Consider the following 18,479-nt stretch of genomic DNA (forward strand, 5'->3'; position numbering starts at 1 on the left):
GCTGCTGTCCAAGTCTTACCGTCCCCACGAGTTGTGCGTCAATCCTCTCTATCTCGAAGTTCCTCCACTGCTTCTGCCTCCTCAACCTCCTCTCGGTCCTCCACCTGCACCCAAAGCCTGTCTGGTAATGCCACCTGCTTTCTAACTGCGCAGAAGGAATCCTGCACACCTCCTTACTATGCTGGCAGTAGGGCTCAACGGCATCAGTGTTTACTTTGAAATGTCTGGGAAATGTGAGTCACACAGCTGAGGAGTTGTGGTCAGCTCTGGAGACCCAGTTTCATTAAAGGTTGTCTCCACTGGACCTGCAACCAGGGAAGGCCATGTGCGACAATGCTGCAAACCTGGGTGCGGCCCTTCACCGGGGCAATGTCACACACGTGCCTTGTATGGCTCACGTGTTGAACCTGGTTGTTCAGCAATTTTTAGCCCACTATCCCGGACTAGATGGCCTTCTGCAGAGGGCACGGTCGCTGTGTGCTCACGTCCGCCGTTCGCATCCCGCAGTTCAACGACTTACATCTCTACAGAAGTCGTTGGGCCTGCCAGTTCACCGGCTGAAATGCGATGTGCCGACACGGTGGAATTCAACTCTGCACATGTTGCAGCGACTGTGGCAGCACCGACAAGCCCTGGTGCAATACGTTCTGACGTATAGCCTGGGCCAACGAGATCCAGAGGTGGGGCAAATCACGCTGCAGGAGTGGTCTCAGATCAGGGACCTATGAAGTTGACGCGCCCCCTGGGCCATTTGGTACCCTGAGCCGGGCCGGTAGACGCTGGGGGTTGTAGTCACTGTGGCGGTGACCCAGTCCGTGACCCAGGGCGGTCAATCCAAGGGTAATTTGTATATATGGATTTTATAATGTCTGACTACGCCACCTGTGGAGTGCGGCCAAAGGGGCCGTCGCTGCGGAACAGTCCTCTGAAGCTGGTGGTTTTGCAGCAACGGTATTATTACTCACCACAGGAAGAGTGTAGCTTCAGGGCAGTGTGGGTGGATGATGGTGGTTGTAGTGCAGGGAGTCAGTAATGAACACAGAGTCCGTGTGATGCCGTCTCAAGATATTACTCACAGTTGTTGTAGTCCAGATTACAGGTACCAGAGCAATCTCCCCCGTCGTGCTGTGCATACTCATTGAGGGGCTCAGTCCACGCCCAGATAGCTCCGGAGTACTTAGCAGGACCCCCTTCTGTGTGTCCTTTCTCTGGCCTTCTCCCTGCACCTCACACCCAGTGACACTTCTATCCGGTATCCTCGGGCCTTGGCGGGTGACGTGTGTTCCATCCCCTGGGTCCTATGTGGCTACCTTCTTAGTGAGACTGGTGTGGACTTTGGCCTGCAGTACATGAAATGCAGCAGCCTCCGGTTTCTAGTTGAGCCTTGCTGTTTCTCCGCTAGTTGAGGGACCGGTTCCCCTTATCTGGCCTGACCCCTCTACCTCCTGGTAGCAGCGGGAGTACGGGTGGCCTTCTGCACGGCCCGTAGCCGTAGGGTCCCTTCGGTTCCTGGAGCCTTCCAGCTCCCACTCCTCTCTTCTCTCTTTCAGTCCTGGGCCTCCCAGGCTAGGCCCGCCTCCGGAGCAGAGCTCATGCCTAGTCTCTGCTCCTGTCACTTTTCCTCCTCTGTCTGGCTTTCTCTTTCTAAGATGGCTTCCTATTTATACTCTCCTTGTCATGTGCTCCCCTAAGCTGCTCCCCTAAGCACCCACTACATAGGACCCTCAAACCAGCTAGGGACCTGGGACTGTGCTCTCCCTTAGGAGCAATCTCGCCCTACCCCCACTGCGGGTATGTGTTGGATGCAGGAGTCAGGGTCCCGAGCCATACGCCTTCCTTACCTGAGGGTGAGATACCACACCTCTGGGTGAGATGCAGTAACTCTGTGGCGACTGAACCCTCAGGGGCGCCACACACCCTTCTGCACAGTTTTGAATTGGTGACTAAGATGTTTAGTGCTGACGACGATGCCATTATCAGCATGACTATTCCGGTGATTTACATGCTGGAGCACACATTAAACAGAATTCAGAGTCAGGTGGTGGGACAAGAGGAGGTGGAGGAAGTAGAGGAGGAGTCGTATGCGGAAGGGATAACATCTCCAAGGTCCAGACGGTTGGCAGCACCAAGGCGGCAGGCATGGGAGGGTGGGGGAGAGGGATTAACCAGGGCGCATGGTAGCAGCCAAACTGTTGAGGAAGGTGCAGGAGCCGAGGAAGAAGTGGAGGACGAACTGGCAATGGGCATGGAAGACTCCTCAGATGAGGGAGACCTTGATCACATTTCTGTTGTGCGAGGTTGGAGGGAGAGGGCAGAGGAAGGAAGCATGATTCTTACCTCGCTACCAACACAACAAGGACTTGGTACTTCTGGATGCGCAAGACACATGAGTGCCTTCTTGCTGCACTACCTGCAACATGACCCCCGGATTGTCAGAATTCGAAGTAATCCCGACTACTGGGTTGCCACACTCTTAGATCCCCGGTACAAAAGTATATTTGCCGAAATAATTCCTGCCATAAAAAGGTATTGACGAATGCAGGAGTATCTGCAGACGCTGTTGCAGAATCTTACATGTGCTTTTCCACAAAACACCAGTGGTGCACGTAGTGAATCTCACAGTTCTAACTTGCCAACGGTGGGACTGTCGAGTCTTCATCACTCAAACAGTAACAGTAACACAGTATCTGCTGGTAACAGCAATTTTGTGGAATCGTTTCACCACTTTTTTAGACCATCCTTTGCAAGGCCACAGGAGACAAGAAGTCTGACACATAGTCAATGCCTAGAGAGGATGGTACAGGAGAATCTCCAAGTGAACATCGAAGCCATGACTGTGTCACTGGACCCTTGCTCATTTTGGTATTCCAATCTGGAATAATCGCCGGAGCTCGCCACTCACGCCTTGGAGATCTTGTCATGCCATGCAGCCAGCGTTCTCTCTGAACGTGTGTTCCGCGCTGCTGGTGGTGTGCTGACAGATAAGCGCACGCGGCTGTCCACTGAGAATGTAGACAGACTCACGTTCATAAAGATGAACAAATCATGGATTCGCAAGGACATTTCTACCCCTGTGTCATCCTTGGGAGACTAAAAGCTTGGGGATTTGGTAAAATCACCTCACCAACTGTTATGCACACGCCCGGGCTAAGCGGCGTGTGCGTGTGATTGGTAGTGATTCCACTGGACCGTGCCGGAGAGTGAATGCCTGGAGGGGCGTGACTAAGTTCACCCGATCCGACCAGGGTCGCACGACGGCATACGACGCCAGTGCACCAAGGAGGAACCGAGCAGAGGGACCAGGTGCTACTCCAGGACAGACCCCGGACACGGCTGTTGACCCACACAGGGAAATACAGGAACAGGCTGGTAGGCTGGCACACAGACTGGAGGGTATAGGCAGGCACGACTGGTATGCAGGCAGGCGGGTATGCAGGCAGGGGGGTAAAGGCAAGCACAGCTAGAGTGCAGACAGGGAGGCACTAGCAGGTAGGAACACAGGCGGGATAGGACCCAGTACACACCGGGACTCAGGAACAATACAGGCAGAGGGTTACAGGCAAGCACAGCTAGAGTGCAGACAAGGCTGAGCAGGGAGGACAGGGCTCTGTTCACACGGAACAGACAGGAAGGGAAAGACAGAGCCAGATACTCACACAGTACTTGCAGAGACAACAAGCAGGAGTTAGGTACGAGTTCAGACTCTGCAGAAAAAGGAAGGGAACGGACATAGAGGCAAAACAGGTAAAGGACAGGAGAGAGTTCAGACTGGAACTGAGTGTACGGAGGAGACCGACACTGCAGAGGGATACAGGAGCGGGTCTGGGAATACGGCCCCCAGAGAGGCGGAACGAACAGGCAAGGAGCGTGTTCAGACAGGACAGACCAGACACAGGAGCGGGTCTAGGAAATCGGCCACTAGAAGGCGAGAGGAACAGGCTAGGAGCGTGTTCAGACAGGACAGACAAGAGAACACAGAAAGGAGTCAGTTCAGACACGGGAGCTGATACCGCAAAGCAGGAGACATACAGGACTCAGTTCAGACACGGGAGCTGATACCGCAAAGCAGGAGACATACAGGACTCAGTTCAGACACGGGAACTGATACAAAAAGCAGGAGACAAGAGACGGGACCTGGCACCTTCAGAGTGCAAGCACACACTGAAGGAAACACTATGCACAGGCCGGGATAGAAGGGAGCTGCTGAGCTATATACCAAGTGACAGACAGCAATAGGCTGAGGACGCAGAAGGGGTGTGACCCACAGCAGGTACAAAAGGCAGGAAGTGATCGGGCGCCGCCCTTAAGCAGCAGAAACAGACACAAACAGACAGCATGGAGGGAAGCCAGAGAGACATTCTGGACAGGAGATCAAGTGCGCCCTCTTGCACAGTGGGAGATGGACCACCATGCAAGGACGCCGCCAGGTATGTTACAGTACCTCCCCCCTTACGCCCCCTCTTCTTCAGGCCTGCCAGAATCTTCCGCAGGGAATTCGAGGGCCAGTCGTTCACTGGGTTGGAGGGGGACAGAGACTTAAGGGTAATCTCTGCTTCGAGGTACATCTTGTCAAGCTCACAGGAAGAAATAGACGGGTTATCACGTACATAATGAGGAAAAGTCACTGTCTCTTTGTTATCTGGTGGTATCCCGGAGGATTCAGGAAACAACTGGAGGTCCTCCGCCGGGTCAGAAGAGTGCAGAGGCTCAGAGAAAACAACTGCTTCAGAGTACACTAGGTCGGACTCACTGGAGGAAGCAGGCGAGGTATCGGGTACCGAGTATAGGAAAGTCTCTGTCCATTCACCACCAGGTGGCACCCCGAAGGGTTCTGGAGACAGCTGGCGGTCCTCCGCCTGGTCAGAGGGGTGTAGAGACTCACGGGTAACCTCTGCTTCAGAGTACACTAGGTCGGACTCACTGGAGGAAGCAGGCGAGGTATCGGGTACCGAGTATAGGAAAGTCTCTGTCCATTCACCACCAGGTGGCACCCCGAAGGGTTCTGGAGACAGCTGGCGGTCCTCCGCCTGGTCAGAGGGGTGTAGAGACTCACGGGTAACCTCTGCTTCAGAGTACACTAGGTCGGACTCACTGGACGAAGCAAGCGAGGTATCAGATCCAGGATATAGGAAAGTCTCTGTCCATTCACCACCAGGTGGCACCCCGAAGGATTCTGAACACAACTGGAGGTCCTCCGCCTGGTCGGAGGGGTGTAGAGACTCAGGAGTAACCTCTGCTTCGGAGTACACTAAGTTGGACTCACTGGACGAAGCGAGCGAGGTATCAGGTACAGAGTATAGGAGAGTCTCTGTCCTTTCGCTACCAGGTAGCACCCCGAAGGGTTCAGGAGACAACTGGAGATCCTCCGCCTGGTCGGAGGGGTGTAGAGACTCGGAGGTAACTACCACTTTGGGGTACCCATTGTCAGGCTCACAGGACGAAGCGGACAAAGTATTGAGTACCGGGTGTAGAGAAGTCTCTCTCCATTTGTCATCGAGTGGTATCCCGGAGGGTTCAGGAGGCAACAGGGGATCCTCCGCCAGGTAGTAGAGGTGCACAGACTCTGAGGTAACCACAGCTTTGGAGCATCCTTGGACATGCACACCGGTTAAAGAGAAAGAAGCATCTGATGCCGGGTGCAGGAAGTTCTCCTGTGTGGAGTCTGGATGGGCAGAAGTCTCTTCGGCCAGGAGAACTGGTGCACTACCCACGCACATTACCCATTGGGGTTTCTCCGGGATACAGGGAGATGAAGCTTCAGTAGGGACTCCAAGGCTGGGGTCAGGAGGTCTCAGGGAGGACAGACCCTGGCGTGACGGCTTGCCTCTAAGTCTAGCACGTCTGGACTGCCTCTTGAGGTTGAGAGAAGTATTCCGGAAAGCGTAGTCACCCTGTGAGGATTCTGGGTGGGCAGTAGTCTCATTGGGCTGGAGGACTATTGCGCTACCCACACACATTACCCGTCGGGGCTGCTCCGGGATATTGGGAAGTGAAGCTTCAGCAGGGGCTTCAGAGTTAGGGTCCTCGAAGACCATACGAAAGGCCACCAGGAAGGCCTGCAGGTCAAGGATGACAGGATCCCATGCTTCCCATAGGGGGGTGACCCATTTCAAGGCATCACCCGCTAGGTAGTCAATCATAAAGGCCACTTTAGCCCAATCGGAAGGAAAATAGAGAGGGTAGGCCTTAAAGTGTAGCATGCATTGCTCCACAAATGCACGACACTGTCTTGGATCCCCATAGTAACGTGGCGGATCCGCAGGAACGAGGGCTGATAGATCCATCTGGACGGGTGCGTAATTCGCCTGGAACTCAGCTAAAGGGGGAAAAAAAATTTATTTATTTTATTTTAATGCATGTATTCGCTGGAAAAACTTCTCAAAGAGCGAAGGCCGTGGGGCTCAACGGGAACCATGGCCTGAGCATGCTGTTATGCACACGCCCGGGCTAAGCGGCGTGTGCGTGTGATTGGTAGTGATTCCACTGGACCGTGCCGGAGAGTGAATGCCTGGAGGGGCGTGACTAAGTATTCACCCGATCCGACCAGGGTCGCACGACGGCATACGACGCCAGTGCACCAAGGAGGAACCGAGCAGAGGGACCAGGTGCTACTCCAGGACAGACCCCGGACACGGCTGTTGACCCACACAGGGAAATACAGGAACAGGCTGGTAGGCTGGCACACAGACTGGAGGGTATAGGCAGGCACGACTGGTATGCAGGCAGGCGGATATGCAGGCAGGGGGGTAAAGGCAAGCACAGCTAGAGTGCAGACAGGGAGGCACTAGCAGGTAGGAACACAGGCGGGATAGGACCCAGTACACACCGGGACTCAGGAACAATACAGGCAGAGGGTTACAGGCAAGCACAGCTAGAGTGCAGACAAGGCTGAGCAGGGAGGACAGGGCTCTGTTCACACGGAACAGACAGGAAGGGAAAGACAGAGCCAGATACTCACACAGTACTTGCAGAGACAACAAGCAGGAGTTAGGTACGAGTTCAGACTCTGCAGAAAAAGGAAGGGAACGGACATAGAGGCAAAACAGGTAAAGGACAGGAGAGAGTTCAGACTGGAACTGAGTGTACGGAGGAGACCGACACTGCAGAGGGATACAGGAGCGGGTCTGGGAATACGGCCCCCAGAGAGGCGGAACGAACAGGCAAGGAGCGTGTTCAGACAGGACAGACCAGACACAGGAGCGGGTCTAGGAAATCGGCCACTAGAAGGCGAGAGGAACAGGCTAGGAGCGTGTTCAGACAGGACAGACAAGAGAACACAGAAAGGAGTCAGTTCAGACACGGGAGCTGATACCGCAAAGCAGGAGACATACAGGACTCAGTTCAGACACGGGAGCTGATACCGCAAAGCAGGAGACATACAGGACTCAGTTCAGACACGGGAACTGATACAAAAAGCAGGAGACAAGAGACGGGACCTGGCACCTTCAGAGTGCAAGCACACACTGAAGGAAACACTATGCACAGGCCGGGATAGAAGGGAGCTGCTGAGCTATATACCAAGTGACAGACAGCAATAGGCTGAGGACGCAGAAGGGGTGTGACCCACAGCAGGTACAAAAGGCAGGAAGTGATCGGGCGCCGCCCTTAAGCAGCAGAAACAGACACAAACAGACAGCATGGAGGGAAGCCAGAGAGACATTCTGGACAGGAGATCAAGTGCGCCCTCTTGCACAGTGGGAGATGGACCACCATGCAAGGACGCCGCCAGGTATGTTACACCAACCGTTTTAAGCAACAGTGGGGCAATTGATGCCACTTAACCCTAGAACGCATGACCATAAAAATCTACACTTTCACATACCTGGGGCCCTTTAGGCCCGTGTGCAAATAACATGGAATAACTCAAACTCAAATGACAAACAACTATATACATGAAGCATACCTAGAGTTTCAAAATTCTAACTAAAGTAATCTTGCAGAAAATAGAAAACAATTAACTGGGCGGGCCTGCAAGGCCACAGGTATGCATTCTAGGGTTAAGTGGTGTCTGTGCCACAATTTTGGGAGTCCCCTTGCTGTGTCTTGCGTGACGTTGGCATCGTCAATTCCAGGTGGGTTGGGTCGCACCCCCCCCCTTTTTAACTGTAAGAAACTACATACACTATGGCTTTGGGTAACACAGATGGTTGAGTCTGAAGAGCTGTTTACTCAGAGGTCTGCTCCAAATCTTCAGTGTCTGCTAGTCAGCGTAGAATTTTTAACTGCATCTAGCCTAGGCAATACTTTGGGCGTAGTAGCCCAGCTGCGAAGCCAGCTGCACCGCCTGTGTATCTAATAAGAATTTTTAAATGAATCTAGCCTAGGCAGACTGTGGGGACCCCCAACCAAACCCAGACACTCAGCCCCCCTACCGCCCCCCTTTCATGGACAATACAATAATGTAACTCTTACAACTGGATGGGTGAGGATCGGTCACAGCTTTATTAACTCTTTATACTCATTCCATTAGAAAGGCATTTTATTTCTAAAATAATTCAGCTTGTTGCAGCATGCCCTGGGTCCCCACTCCGGCAAGTTGGCCAAGAAGTGTAACTCTCCAACATGTCCTTTCTATTTCCAGGCCACGGAGGATCCAGCGTACTCGTATGCAGGACTCTGACCCCCACCCATCACTCTTAACGCTTGTTCCACTCCGTCCTGGAGTCCTGACAGGAATATGTCCAGTCCAATATCTATTAAGTGAACACCGTCGGGCCGTATGAGGCCTGCTTTATCTCCTTCCAGTTGTCTGTGTCGTATCACTACACCGCCTCTGTCTCTTCTAAATTTTGCCATCCGAATATTTATTACCCGCCTTGTCCATTCGATGGCCGTGATGTCTCGCGCACCTTGCCATACCGCTATCGGCACAATCTCTGACCATACTATAGCTAATTTTGTGAAAAATTCTCTGAAGCGCTCAGTGTCTAGTTTCATTATTGCCATTAGTTATGCGCTCTTGTGATGACCTAGGTTGTTTCCCCTGGCCTGTATAACTAAGATGACCGGACCTCTTGCCTCTCTCCCTATCTTGATTACCTCCATTAGTACCTGTGGCCATAGCAGGCCTCTAATACCTCTCCAGTTGAAATATGTGTTATGAAACTCTAATTTCCTCCCGCCTGGGCGGACTTTCGCCCTTTTTTGTGCCCAATATATATACGAGTGGCCTATCACTCACACTGTTGGCTTAGCGTCACCTGTAAAAGAAACAAACCACGTTAGGATAACAAGTCCGGTCTTATGTATCTCGCCAAACACGTGGATCGCCATCTCCCTATCCTCTGAACTTCCGTTTCTGACAGTCCTGCTCTTGCTGCTTCCGTGGCCGCACCTATGCGGAATGAGTGTGTCCCGTAATCTTTGGGGTGGTTCCCTGCCGATGTTATGCATTTATTAAATATAGCTTGGAACAGGTATCTTGATAATGGCGTTCCATCAATGTGTGATAGGAAGAAATTACTTTGTGATCTGATGGTTAGATATGTTTTTACTATTGTTACCCGACTCAGTGTACCGTTTGTGGGTTGTAGAAGTACCCAAGTGCCCCTGCCCGCTGGAACCGTTTTCGATTGGTGTATGCGTAGACGTATTGCATTATTGGCTATGACTACGTCCTGGTGTAATAAGCCTCCACTGGTGGTAATTTTGGATTGAGGGACTAATTCGCTTATACATAGCGCCCCGAAGAAGGCGATCACAAATGCAGTAGACATTAGTGTTGCTTCAAATTGTGAGTGTCATGTTAATGGTGTTAGGGATATGATGTGAGAAATCAGTTTTAGTGACACGGGACGGGACGTCTACATTCCTGACTTGGCTGACCCCTTTTCCACCCTTTTATGGATTGTCTGATGATGAATCTTTGTCACATCTCCCCAATTCAGTAGTTGGAAGTGAAATGCTACTCCGGTCAGACACCGCTGCTCTGACGCTCCTGATGTGCCCCTCATCATTAGCTGGTGGAGAAATTCTATGGTGACTTGTGATCTGGCTTGTTCACATTGGTCAACCCATCTGCCTGCTACTAGTCGTGTCCACTCTTCCCATGCCTTACCGTATGCTTGCCACGTTGACGGGGCAACTGACGCTCTGATTAATGGCATCAACTATTCGCCACTAGATCCCATAGGGAGGGTGGGCAACTGTTGCCCGATGGGTGGGCGTTGTGGAAGAGCTCTGTGAAAATCTGCCAATTGAATTGTTATAAAGCGTTAGCAGCAGCTTTATACCCCTCAGCATAGTGGCTAGCGCGGACCCATACATTGTGTTTTAGGCACAGGAATGCTAGCCTGCGTAGTAGGCCTAGCACTGGGAGAGACGATGATGCCATCTTATTAATGCAGTGCGCTAGGCTGGTGTTTTGTGTTATGAAGCGTATATTTTTGTTAGCCAGGCGTGCGCCCCATATTTCTATTGCTACCACTATTGGGAAAAATTATTTTCAGGGCTAGATGCAGCTAAAAATTATTATTAATTTCAAAGCTGGTGGAGCTTGGTATAGATGGCCTAATACAATGAGTCCCACACACTGCTAGAAGCCCAAATATTTTTTCAGAGCTAGATGAAGAAAAAAATTATATTCAGTTTGCAACCTGATGGAGGTCAGTATAGATGAACTAATAGAACAAGTCCCACACACTGCTAGAAGCCCAAATACTTTTTCAGAGCTAGATGCAGATAAAAATTATTTTTAATTTGCAACCTGATGGAGATCAGTATAGATGGACTAATAGAGAAAGTCCCACACACAGCTAGAAGCCCAAATATTTTTTCAGAGCTAGATGCAGATAAAAATTATTTTTAATTTGCAACCTGATGGAGGTCAGTATAGATGGACTAATAGAACAAGTCCCACACACAGCTAGAAGCCCAAACATTTTTTCAGAGCTAGATGCAGATAAAAATTATTTTTAATTTGCAACCTGATGGAGATCAGTATAGATGGACTAATAGACCAAGTCCCACACACTGCTAGAAGCCCAAATACTTTTTCAGAGCTAGATGCAGATAAAAATTATTTTTAATTTGCAACCTGATGGAGATCAGTATAGATGGACTAATAGAGAAAGTCCTACACACTGCTAGAAGCCCAAATATTTTTTCAGAGCTAGATGCAGATAAAAATTATTTTTAATTTGCAACCTGATGGAGGTCAGTATAGATGGACTAATAGACCAAGTCCCACACACTGCTAGAAGCCCAAATATTTTTTCAGAGCTAGATGCAGATAAAAATTATTTTTAATTTGCAACCTGATGGAGGTCAGTATAGATGGACTAATAGAGAAAGTCCCACACACAGCTAGAAGCCCAAATATTTTTTCAGAGCTAGATGCAGATAAAAATTATTTTTAATTTGCAACCTGATGGAGGTCAGTATAGATGGACTAATAGAACAAGTCCCACACACTGCTAGAAGCCCAAACATTTTTTCAGAGCTAGATGCAGAAAAAAATGATATTCAATTTGCAACCTGATGGAGGTCAGTATAGATGGACTAATAGAATGATGCTATGCCCAAAAGATTTTACTTCACTAGGTGCAGTAAAAAAATTGGTATTCTATACACAGGTGGTATATCTTGCAACACAGATAGGCTACTCCACTGACTAACACACTCTGCAATAGGCCAAAAAGGATTAGCTTTGCTAGATTCAGCCAAATGCTGTGAAAAAAACTTGCACAGCAGTGGCACAGACCTGCCTGGCAAAAACTGATAGGAACTGATGTAACCTAGTCCTGAAAAGGACTCCAATTACAATTAGTCTTTACTCCCACAACCTATCTATTTAAGAGCACAGACCTGCCTGATAAAAGTCGTAGGAAATGCTGTAACCTAGTCCTTAAAAGGACTGCAATCACAACTATTCCCTACTCCCAAGCTATCTGTATATTTGTGCGAAAATTGGCTTGAAATTAACAAGGTATAGCGCACACAGCAACAGCGGTGCCGTCTAACACGCAGCTGCAGCAGTGAGAAAATGGTGGCGACGGGGAAAATGGCTTGGTCTTATAGGGCAAGGACATGTGACATACACTGCCAATCACACATGCCCTTGCTTGTGTGAAAAAAAGCACTTCGCTCCGTGTGTGCGCTGCTGATAGGCTGACAGATTGCACCTCCCCACTGTAAATGCGGGAAAGAGAAAAAAAAATGGAGATCTTCATTGTTCCTGCAGAGATCCATCCCCTGCCCCTCCCCCCACCCCGCTGTACACTCAAACTGCGTATTAACATTAATTTTCATCATTACTGAGAAAAAATCCAGTTATGATTTTGGTGCACGAACAGTTATCGAACATAACCTCGAACAGCCGAATTTTTCTCAAATCGTTCGTGTTCGCCGAACGGCTCGAACACCGCCCAAAACAGCTCGAATTTGAGATTGGCGAACAGTTCGAGTAGAACAACGCTCATGTCTAATAGTGAGTGCAGCTCTGGAGTATAATACAGGAGGTAACTCAGGATCAGTAATGTAATGTATGTACACAGTGACTGCACCAGCAGAATAGTGAGTGCAGCTCTGGAGCATAATACAGGATGTAACTCAGGATCAGTAATGTAATGTATGTACACAGTGACTGCACCAGCAGAATAGTGAGTGCAGCTCTGGAGTATAATACAGGATATAACTCAGGATCAGTACAGTATAAGTAATATAATGTATGTACACCGTGCCGTGACTTTTTAAGTCTAATGTTATTTGTAGAATGTTTTTCATTGGTGAATGTTTGCTTTAATTACAAGATTGTTGGTTAGTTTTTGGGATTTTCTGGCCCTATTACTCCATGGTATATTAGTCCCATTAAAATATTTCTTTTTTTCTTACATCTGTGTGTCCTGACAGCTGTCACAGAGGCTCTGATGGCTCCAGGACTAATACCTGGCAGCAGTGGAACCCGTAATCTTCATGATAATTTATCTGACCTGAGAGCACAGGTAGCAGCCAATCAGAAGGGCATCCAGTTGGTAAATGAGCTAATTGACATCTACGGTCTGGAAGTGGTGCAGGCATACATGGCGCACATTCAGGTTAGTACCAAAGCCCTGAGCATTGGACACTGCCAATCACTGATTATATATCTGACCTATTGCTAAAGGTGTTCTCCAAGAATGTAATAAAATGACCCCCGTCACTCAATGCAAACGACAGCTCAACCTGGTCACGTATCAAGGAGGGCTACAGCGTGAAGAAACACAGCTCCCGAGACCTATGTCTGAACTGACAGAGGAGCTGTATGTAAGTGCACATACCGGTGAGGTGACAGGAAAATAAATAAATCTTCTCAGCTGACTGAGTACCGAGGACTACAGCTGGAGAAAAAAATCCTGTGTGTTCAGTCAGCCGAGAAGATGATTTATTTATTCTCCTGTCAGTCCTTCTTGAGAAGCTCTGTGGTATGTGCGCTTACAATACAGCTCCTCTGTCAGTTGAGACACAGGTCTCGGGAACTGTTTCTTTAGACTGCAGGTCGGGCCGTCGTTTGAAGTGACGGGGGGCCATTTTATTACATTCTAGGAGAACCCCTTTAAAGTGTAACTATTGTTTCAGGAGACCTTGCAGCAGAATAACTGTGTCTCTCTCTAGCTCCTCACCTGTCCCCTCTCCATATAATCTTATGTGCATCAACTCCCGTCACCCCTCTTAGTGATGAGAAAATCTGTTTTCACCAAATACAAATTTTACCCCTGTATTGAGTGAAAAATCAGCCCAGGAGGAAAAAGGAGCAGATTTCTGAGAGGTTTTACAAAGTTACATATTTTCATTTGCATTAATGATTTATGGAAAAAAATATATAATGATGGATCAATAATAAAAGTGTTTTAACACTAAGCATCTGCTCTGCTCACTAAATTATTAGGTAACACAATTCTGGAGCTATCATTTTAAATTTTGTACATATGGGCAGTATTATAAATATATCACTAGTATAATACTGCCCCTGTGTACAAGAATATAACTACTATAATACTGCTCCTATGTACAAGAATATAACTACTATAATACTGCTCCTATGTACAAGAATATAACTACTATAATACTGCTCCTATGTACAAGAATATAACTACTATAATACTGCTCCTATGTACAAGAATATAACTACTATAATACTGCCCCTATGTACAAGAATATAACTACTATAATACTGCCCCCTATGTACAAGAATATAACTACTATAATACTGCTCCCTATGTACAAGAATATAACTACTATAATACTGCCCCCTATGTACAAGAATATAACTACTATAATACTTTCCATATGTACAAGAATATAACTACTATAATACTGCTCCTATGTACAAGAATATAACTACTATAATACTGCTCCTATGTACAAGAATATAACTACTATAATACTGCCCCCTATGTACAAGAATATAACTACTATAATACTGTCCATATGTACAAGAATATAACCACTATAATACTGCTCCTATGTACAAGAATATAACTACTATAATACTGCCCCCTATGTACAAGAATATAACTACTATAATACTGTCCATATGTACAAGAATATAACCACTATAATACTGCTCCTATGTACAAGAATATAACTACTATAATACTGCTCCTATGTACAAGAATATAACTACTATAATACTGCTTCTATGTACAAGAATATAACTACTATAATACTGCTCCCTATGTACAGGAATATAACTACTATAATATTGCTCCCTATGTACAAGAATATAACTACTATAATACTGCCCCTATGTACAAGAATATAACTACTAGAATACTGCTCCCTATGTACAAGAATATAAATACTATAATACTGCTCCCTATGAACAAGAATATAAATACTATAATACTGCCCCTATGTACAAGAATATAACTACTATAATACTGCCCCCTATGTACAAGAATATAACTACTATAATACTGCCCCTATATACAAGAATATAACTACTATAATACTGCCCCTATATACAAGAATATAACTACTATAATACTGCCCCCTATATACAAGAATATAACTACTATAATACTGCTCCCTATGTACAAGAATATAACTGCTATAATACTGCCCCTATATACAAGAATATAACTACTATAATACTGCCCCCCTAAGTACAAGAATATAACTACTATAATACTGCGCCTATGTACAAGAATATAACTACTATAATACTGCTCCTATATACAGGAATATAACTACTATAATACTGCCCCCTATATACAAGAATATAACTACTATAATACTGCTCCTATGTGCAAGAATATAACTACTATAATACTGCCCCCTATGTACAAGAATATAACTACTATAATACTGCTCCCTAAGTACAAGAATATAACTACTATAATACTGCTCCCTATGTACAAGAATATAACTACTATAATACTGCTCCCCTATGTACAAGAATATAACTACTACAATACTGCCTCTATGTACAATAATATAACTACTATAATACTGCCTCTATGTACAATAATATAACTACTATAATACTGCTTCCTATGTACAATAATATAACTACTATAATACTGCTCCTAAGTACAAGAATATAACTACTATAATACTGCCCCCTATATACAAGAATATAACTACTATAATACTGCTCCCTATGTACAAGAATATAACTACTATAATACTGCTCCTATGTACAAGAATATAACTACTATAATACTGCTCCTATGTACAAGAATATAACTACTATAATACTGCTCCTATGTACAAGAATATAACTACTATAATACTGCTCCTATGTACAAGAATATAACTACTATAATACTGCTCCCTATGTACAAGAATATAACTACTATAATATTGCTCCCTATGTACAAGAATATAACTACTATAATACTGCTCCCTATGTACAAGAATATAACTACTATAATACTGCCCCTATGTACAAGAATATAACTACTATAATACTGCCCCCTATATACAAGAATATAACTACTATAATACTGCCCCCTATATACAAGAATATAACTACTATAATACTGCTCCCTATGTACAAGAATATAACTGCTATAATACTGCCCCCTATATACAAGAATATAACTGCTATAATACTGCCCCCTATATACAAGAATATAACTACTATAATACTGCCCCCCTAAGTACAAGAATATAACTACTATAATACTGCCCCTATGTACAAGAATATAACTACTATAATACTGCTCCTATATACAGGAATATAACTACTATAATACTGCCCCCTATATACAAGAATATAACTACTATAATACTGCTCCTATGTGCAAGAATATAACTACTATAATACTGCCCCCTATGTACAGGAATATAACTACTATAATACTGCTCCTATGTACAAGAATATAACTACTATAATACTGCTCCTATGTACAAGAATATAACTACTATAATACTGCCCCCTATGTACAAGAATATAACTACTATAATACTGCTCCTATGTACAAGAATATAACTACTATAATACTGCTCCTATGTGCAAGAATATAACTACTATAATACTGCCCCCTATGTACAAGAATATAACTACTATAATACTGCTCCTATGTACAAGAATATAACTACTATAATACTGCTCCTTATGTACAAGAATATAACTACTATAATACTGCCCCTATGTACAAGAATATAACTACTATAATACTGCCCCTATGTACAAGAATATAACTACTATAATACTGCCCCCTATATACAAGAATATAACTACTATAATACTGCCCCCTATATACAAGAATATAACTACTATAATACTGCTCCCTATGTACAAGAATATAACTGCTATAATACTGCCCCCTATATACAAGAATATAACTGCTATAATACTGCCCCCTATATACAAGAATATAACTACTATAATACTGCCCCCCTAAGTACAAGAATATAACTACTATAATACTGCCCCTATGTACAAGAATATAACTACTATAATACTGCTCCTATATACAGGAATATAACTACTATAATACTGCCCCCTATATACAAGAATATAACTACTATAATACTGCTCCTATGTGCAAGAATATAACTACTATAATACTGCCCCCTATGTACAGGAATATAACTACTATAATACTGCTCCTATGTACAAGAATATAACTACTATAATACTGCTCCTATGTACAAGAATATAACTACTATAATACTGCCCCCTATGTACAAGAATATAACTACTATAATACTGCTCCTATGTACAAGAATATAACTACTATAATACTGCTCCTATGTGCAAGAATATAACTACTATAATACTGCCCCCTATGTACAAGAATATAACTACTATAATACTGCTCCTATGTACAAGAATATAACTACTATAATACTGCTCCTTATGTACAAGAATATAACTACTATAATACTGCCCCTATGTACAAGAATATAACTACTATAATACTGCTCCCTATGTACAAGAATATAACTACTATAATACTGCCCCTATGTACAAGAATATAACTACTATAATACTGCTCCTTATGTACAAGAATATAACTACTATAATACTGCCCCTATGTACAAGAATATAACTACTATAATACTGCTCCCTATGTACAAGAATATAACTACTATAATACTGCTCCTTATGTACAAGAATATAACTACTATAATACTGCCCCTATGTACAAGAATATAACTACTATAATACTGCCCCCTATATACAAGAATATAACTACTATAATACTGCCCCCTATATACAAGAATATAACTACTATAATACTGCTCCCTATGTACAAGAATATAACTGCTATAATACTGCCCCCTATATACAAGAATATAACTGCTATAATACTGCCCCCTATATACAAGAATATAACTACTATAATACTGCCCCCCTAAGTACAAGAATATAACTACTATAATACTGCTCCTATATACAGGAATATAACTACTATAATACTGCCCCCTATATACAAGAATATAACTACTATAATACTGCTCCTATGTGCAAGAATATAACTACTATAATACTGCCCCCTATGTACAAGAATATAACTACTATAATACTGCTCCTATGTACAAGAATATAACTACTATAATACTGCCCCCTATGTACAAGAATATAACTACTATAATACTGCTCCCTATGTACAAGAATATAACTACTATAATACTGCTCCTATGTACAAGAATATAACTACTATAATACTGCTCCTATGTACAAGAATATAACTACTATAATACTGCCCCTATGTACAAGAATATAACTACTATAATACTGCTCCTTATGTACAAGAATATAACTACTATAATACTGCTCCTATGTACAAGAATATAACTACTATAATACTGCTCCCTATGTACAAGAATATAACTACTATAATACTGCTCCTTATGTACAAGAATATAACTACTATAATACTGCCCCTATGTACAAGAATATAACTACTATAATACTGCTCCCTATGTACAAGAATATAACCGCTATAATACTGCTCCTATATACAGGAATATAACTACTATAATACTCCTCCTATGTAGAAGAATATAACTACTATAATACTGCCCCTACATACAAGAATATAACT

The 18,479-nt window shown here is 44.7% G+C and overlaps 1 protein-coding gene across 2 annotated transcripts in view; it reads left to right on the top strand.

The window, feature by feature from the left end:
* The window catches only part of LOC141220973 (5-oxoprolinase-like), an 84,434-nt gene that overhangs the window by 57,031 nt on the left and 8,924 nt on the right, over nucleotides 1–18,479 (top strand). For both annotated transcript variants that reach the window (XM_073666432.1, XM_073666433.1), the window contains exon 20: nucleotides 12,850–13,034. In XM_073666432.1, coding sequence (XP_073522533.1) covers nucleotides 12,850–13,034 — 185 coding nt within the window. The remainder of the gene's footprint in view (nucleotides 1–12,849; nucleotides 13,035–18,479) is intronic.

Source organism: Phyllobates terribilis, unplaced genomic scaffold (genome assembly GCF_046119375.1).
Source record: "Phyllobates terribilis strain yellow unplaced genomic scaffold, ASM4611937v1 Scaffold_305__1_contigs__length_2280687, whole genome shotgun sequence".
Taxonomy (NCBI): domain Eukaryota; kingdom Metazoa; phylum Chordata; class Amphibia; order Anura; family Dendrobatidae; genus Phyllobates; species Phyllobates terribilis.